This window comes from Numida meleagris, chromosome 9, assembly GCF_002078875.1.
Source record: "Numida meleagris isolate 19003 breed g44 Domestic line chromosome 9, NumMel1.0, whole genome shotgun sequence".
Lineage (NCBI taxonomy): Eukaryota > Metazoa > Chordata > Aves > Galliformes > Numididae > Numida > Numida meleagris.
In genome coordinates this window covers 19,740,776-19,746,775 of record NC_034417.1, presented here as the reverse complement: position 1 = coordinate 19,746,775, position 6,000 = coordinate 19,740,776, and the positions used below count along the sequence as shown (strand labels likewise).

At 62.7% G+C, this 6,000-nt stretch overlaps 1 protein-coding gene across 1 annotated transcript in view; it reads left to right on the top strand.

Moving 5' to 3' along the window:
• Positions 898-6,000, top strand: part of RASGRF1 (Ras protein specific guanine nucleotide releasing factor 1) — a 30,436-nt gene continuing 25,333 nt past the window's right edge. Inside the window, exon 1 of the mRNA XM_021407240.1 lies at positions 898-1,075. Coding sequence (XP_021262915.1) covers positions 1,049-1,075 — 27 coding nt within the window. The 5' untranslated portion in view covers positions 898-1,048. The remainder of the gene's footprint in view (positions 1,076-6,000) is intronic.

The window sequence follows — 6,000 nt, the reverse complement described above, 5'->3', positions numbered from 1 at the left end:
AGCCCGCAGGGATGGGCTGCAGAGCGGTGCTGGGAGCGGAGCTGCTGCCCGGGCACGGTGAATGGTGCCGCACGGACCCACGGAGCAGAAGCGGTGTGTGCGTGTCCACGGCCGGCACCGGCACCTCCGAGCACCTCCGGGCTCCAGGCGGGCGCAGCGTGGCTCACACCGGGAGCCCCGTGGGACGCCCTTGGCACACACGTGGTTGAGCTGAGTGCAGCGCTCGCTCCCTGCTAAGCTCATGGTCACCAGGCTGGGCCCAGGGCGAGCTGGCAGCTCAGATCTGCACCGGGGATCATCTCCCGCAGGCAGCAGTACGGCTTTAACGGCTCCCACGTGGCTGCAATTTCTCTCTGCATCCAGCAGGGAGATTTCACCTCTACGCACAATACAGCTCAGCGCTGAGCAGGCAATAGCAGCAGGTTACAAGGACACAGTGGCTCCGGTGCTGTGTCAGGACAGCCTCTCCTGCTGCACACGGCATGGCAGTGCAGCCCCTCACCAGCTGTACCTCGTCCTGCAGGCTCGGCCCCTCGGTGCTGCTCTGGGCTGATTGCAGACAGGTGGTGCTCGGGGCAGGCGCTGGGCTGTGTCCTGCACTACTTGTACCCTCCTCCGGGCTGCAGTGGGCCCCAGCGTGTTGGGGTGCTGCAGTCCAACAGCAGCAGAGCTGCGGGCAGTGCTGTGCCCAGGGACCCTGTGGCCGTGCTGCAGAGCTGTGCCCGGTGCAGGGCAGCGCGGTGCCAGCCCCGTGGCTGCAGCACTCAGCACCCAGGCAGGCCCCACACCTGCTGCTGCCCTGTGCTAACGGCACACAGCCTGCACCTGGCAGCTGGCCCAGCCCAGCGCTGCTCTGTGTTCCCAGCCCTCCTAGAGCTGTTGCCAGCTGAGCGGTCCCACAGTGTGAGCTGTGCCTTCCCAAAATGTGTGCTGCCTGTAGCAGCCAAGCAGGCAGCGGCTTGGATTGTGCTCTCAGGGCCATTTTCCTGTTTGGAGCTGCTCATTGGCATCACCAGCGCTCTGGCTGCTGGGGACTCTGCTTCCCACCATGAGCTGCACACAGTTCTGCTGCCAGGTGAGTCTGTGGGTGTTGCTGTTGAAATGAGGCAGCCTGAGGGCGGGTGGGGTTATCTCCTCCAGGGAATTTTCCTGCCCTGCTCCCTGCCCTGAATGCACGCTGCTCTGTCACTGCCCTGTGCCCCTCAGTGGCACCCTGCTAGCGAGGTGCTGGGGCTAGATGGGGTGCTGCTGGCGGCTCCTGTTTGCAGCTCTGCAGTGAAATGTGCAGCTGTAGTAGAAGGTGTTAGAGGAGCAGGATGTGCTTGCTCACTCTGAACTCTCACGTGCTTCTCTTGCAAAACAGTGCTGGGTTGAGGCAGGCTTGGAAAGTGGGTCAGGCATTTGTCTGCAGCACTGCCCACTGCCTGCGCAGAGCAGCAAGCAGCACCGTGCTGGAGCTGCCCCCCACGAGGTGCCCCTGGGGCCGCCCGGTGCCCAGTGAGCTGCTCCCAACCTGGCCGCCATGGCAGCGGGATGCCTGTGTGGACGTGTGGTCCCAGTACAGCCCTGGGGTGCAATGAGCAGGAAAGGGCATCCGGTGCACGGAAACGAAACGAGGTGTCAGCAATTAGCCACATTTAAATGGGATTAAAAGACGTGCTGCTGCTTGCGGTGCCGGCACAATCCCTGTGCAGTCCTGAAGGGCGGTGTGGGGACACTGCTCCCTGCTGTGTGGGGCCGGCACCGCGCTGTGCCGGGGTGGGGATGGGATGGGGTGGGGAGGGATGGGGCTGCAGCCCTCCCTGGGCTCCTGTGAGCACCTGTAGGGCTGCTCTGTGATGGCTCCTCTGTGTGAGCCCTCGGTCTGTGCGTACGCCTGTGCCTTTGTTAATTATAACTCGTTAGCCTTTAAGCTGCCAATGGGAATCGGTTCTACAGCAAAACAAGCCAACCGCCCACCAGGCAAGCGGGAGCCAGCCCTGTGCTTCCCAGAGGGAGAGTGGGTTTCTGGGCACGGCCACCTGTTGTGTCGCTGTGCCACGGGGGGTGCTTCGCATCCGTCTGCTGGCAGCAGTAACAAGCAGTGGCACTGCAGCTGGGGGAGGCAGGAGCACGGTGCTTCCAAAGCCCAATCACAGCGTGGATTCCAAAGAACAAACACCTGGAAGTCGCTGGCCCTGGGTGCTCAGGCACCCGCGGTCTCCGTGCGATGCACAGCCCTGTGTCGGGGGGTTGGAGCGTGTGGGAGCTCCTGGGTGCTGCCGGCGCTGTGGGGCAGGGTCGTGGCCGTGGGCTCCATGGGCTCTGCAGAGGGTGCAGTGCCCACTGCGGTTGCAAGCTGCGGGTGGTGCTCGTGTGTGATGTACCAGCACAGATTTCCCCAAATAGAGGAGCTATTAATAGCTGAGCGAGGAGCTTGAGGATGGGCGAGCAGGCTTGGCATGGCCTGGTCCTGCACCGGCAGCTCCTGTGCTGAGTGGGTCCGCTCCGCACTCCTCTGGCAGCAGGATATAGGGCATGGTGCCCCGTGGTCCCCATGCTCTGCACTGGTGCCCTGAGCAGCCCTGTGTGATTGGAGCAGCAGGCCAGTCACCGCTGGCTTCGCGCTCACTTTTTGTACCAGTTTGGGGTCAAGTGTGCCCTGGGAAGAAGCAGCAGTGACAGGGACAGTGGCTGAGCCCTGGGCTGGCAGCAGGGCCGTGTGGGCAGGCTGGGGAGGGGTGGGTGGGAGCCTGGCAGGCTGCAAACCACCGTGAGCTGTTCCCAAATGCGGTTCCCTGAGCGGTGCCGGGGAAGAGCCGTGCTGCCGCCGCCATCTGCTCCGAGCCCGAACCCTGGCACAGAACCAGAGCTCTCCCGAGCAGCTCCTGGTGCATCCATGCACAGAGCTGTCCCTGGGGAGGGCAGGCTGTGTAGCAGTGCTGACCTGTTCCTTGTTAGCCACCGTAAAATTGCTGCATTAGCGTTGTCCTGGCTGGCTCTGTCTCTTTGGAAATACCTATTAATAAAGGCTGGCTCATAGCTACGGTGGTGCCAGCTCTGCTCTGCTCTGGAGGTGCTGTGGCAACCAGACAATAACACATGCTGCCTCCTGTGCAAGTCACTTCCAAGCTGTTTTCCCCCTCTCCTTCCACGCTTTGTGCAAAACAAGGGTGCTGAGCTGCGGAGCGGGAGCCGTGCTCTCACCGCGTACCCGTGGGGCGCAGCCACCATCCTCCTGGGCAGAAGGACACGGCGCTGCTCCCACCGCCAGGGCTGGACACCGGCTCAGGCCTTCGGGAGGCAGCAGTGCTGCGGGTGGGGTGTGTTACTGCAGATGGCTGCAGGCGGAGGCACAGCTCAGCGTCGCCGGGAGACGCTGAGAGTGACCACGGCGTCTGCATCGCCCTGCAAACCCATCTGCGGGAGCTGCTGCTGAGCGGGGGTGGGGTGGGACCCAGCGAGCCCCCGGGGGCCGTTTTCCCCTTCTGATGCATTCACCATCTCTTCCACGTGGCCGTGCCGTGCTGGCACCGCGCGTGCAGCTACAGCGTGCGCGGAACACAGGAGCGCGTCACGAGATGAGATGTGACAGCCCATCTTCCCGGGGACATCGGTGTGAGCCATAAGGATGCGCCCAGCCGGCCGGAATCACCGCTCCATTGCCACGTGCCTTGCGCTGCCTGAGCCCACAGCTCGTGGGGCTCCGTGGGCCTCTGCCCCACAGCAGGGGAGCAAGCGACCGCCTGCCCTGCTTGGCACCACTGTGGGGCTCTGCTCTGACTTGCTGCTGTTCCGGCTGCGGGCAGCTGGGTGTTTTGTGGGCTGTTGTTGCTGTCGTGGTTGTGTTATCGGGGCCGTTCTGGCAGCATGAGCAACCAAGAAGCAGAGCCTGCAGGGGTCTTGCTGGGACGGGCTGCTCCCTTCCCCTGGCCCGCAGCGCGGAGCTGCCCCAGTGGAAAACCCACGCTCACCCACGCGGCTCCACCGCCGCTGTGCCCTCAGTGCGAGAGCCCTGCTCCATCGCTAATTAATTTTTAATCATGTGCGGCGTGCTTGTTTTCAAAAAAAAAAACAAAAAAACACCTAAATTAATTTGTAAACCGTTTGCGCTATTTTATCTGTCACTTAAGCTGCTGGGATTTGCAATTTTAATGCATTACATCAGTTAATCAAAATTCTCTTCCAGCAACAGTTTTAATTAAACTCATTTTCACTTTTTTTTTTTGCTAATTCAATGCTGTAGCTGAAGGCTGCTAATTAGATCCTGATTTTTTTTGTCGTCCATTTCCCGCTCCGTTCACAGGGCTGCAGGAGGGAGGCGTGCAGGCGGCACTGGGCGTTGTGTCCCATCGCATCCTGCACGGGCTCGGTGCTGGCACAGCAGGGCTGCTGCTCAGTGGCACCTCCAGCAGCACAACCCGGGTTTGTGATCCCCATGGAGCCGTGGCCCAGTGCCCGCTCCCTGGGGGTGCTGCCCTGGGTCGGTGCCTGGCCGCCCTCCTCGCTGCACGGCTGTGCTACCCTGCCCAGCAGTCAGGTGCCTCAGTGGCTTTGTGTCTGACGTGAAGACGTTCCTGCTGCTGACTGGCAGCTGCTGAGTGGCAGTTTTCATGGCTTTTCCTTTGATTTTTTTCCTTGGTGGATTTTCCTTTTATGGTCAGATCACCCTGCCGGCAGCAGGGGCTGCGTGGCTCCGTCCCGGCAGCGTTCCCATGCGGGTGGCTGCAGCCTGGGCCGGGCTGGCCCATCCCTCCCCTCCGTGCCCGCTGCTGCCAGCCGCCTCCCCACGTGCCCGATGCAGAGAGGCCCTGCAAGCATCACCGCCCGGATCCCAGGGTCTGGCTGTGCCGCATCCTCGTGCCGCAGGGACAGGGCCGCCCCCGGAGCCCCCTCAGCCCTGCAGCTGCTTCCTGGCTGCGAGCAGCCAGCGCGGGCCCAGGGGTGACCCGCTGCGATGGGGACGGTGTCCTGGGTGCAGGGACTGCACGCAGCCTTCGAAGCAGCGGCGCTGTGAGATGATGGCTGTAAGTGCCGACGCCTCACGGAGTGCTGCCGTCACAGCGTTCTTATTGCAGACACGGATCCTTCTCCCTCAGCCGAATTTCTAAATCCGTCCCCGAAACAAGCAGCTCTGCAGTGATTGACACCTGCTCCGTTCTGCGGTTCGGCAGCGCTCTCTGCTCTGACAACTTGCTAACACGCTTCCCCGACAGCAGCCAATGTGCGGCGGCGAGCGGCTCTGACAGCCCCTGCTAAATTAGCGCGTGTAAATGCGGTCCCGGGCGCCGCTCCGACCCCGTGGCCGCCTTTCCGCGGCAGAGACGAGCTAAATATACCACCGCCCCGCGGCGGCACGCTGCCCTGCGCGCTGTCACGGTGCCTGCAGCGCTGCGGCGATCAGCCTCGTACCGACCCCGGCACCGCGGCTGAGCCCGTCCCTTCTGCCCCTCCCGCCCACCCCGTCCAAGCCCAGCTCCTCTCTTCTGTGCTCGTTTGCTTTTAAGACGCGTTGTTGCGAGCCCGGGGCCGGACGCGTGGTGGTGCTGGGCTGTCCCAGCCCCGCTGCTCGCTGTGTGCATGGAGATGGGCCCGGTGGGCAGCGGTTGGCCTCATCAGGACCTTAGCTGAGAAAATGGAGAAATCCTGAAATGCTGACAATCTCATAGCTGCGTGCTGCCCGTTCTGCCGGCTGCCGTGTGTTAGAGGCATCGGTGCCATTTGCTGGAGTTGGTTGGAGCAGAGTGGTGGCACTGAGGTTTGTGGTATCTCGGCAGCTTGGCGCGTGCCGCAAAGCAGCAGGCGTGACGCTCGGCTCGCTGGGTTCGCTGCCAGGCGCAGCCTGCTGCCTTCAGCCCGCGTTCTCCCCGCTGCTGCTCTGTGCAGGAGTTCCCACTCTTTCTGGATTCGCACTGCTATGAGCAGAGCAGCTCAGGAACAAATCTACGCTGTCAGAAGGAAACTGGCGTTGGAAAAGCAGAGCTCCGGGTGCTCCGCGTGATGCCGGGCAGGGGCAGCTCC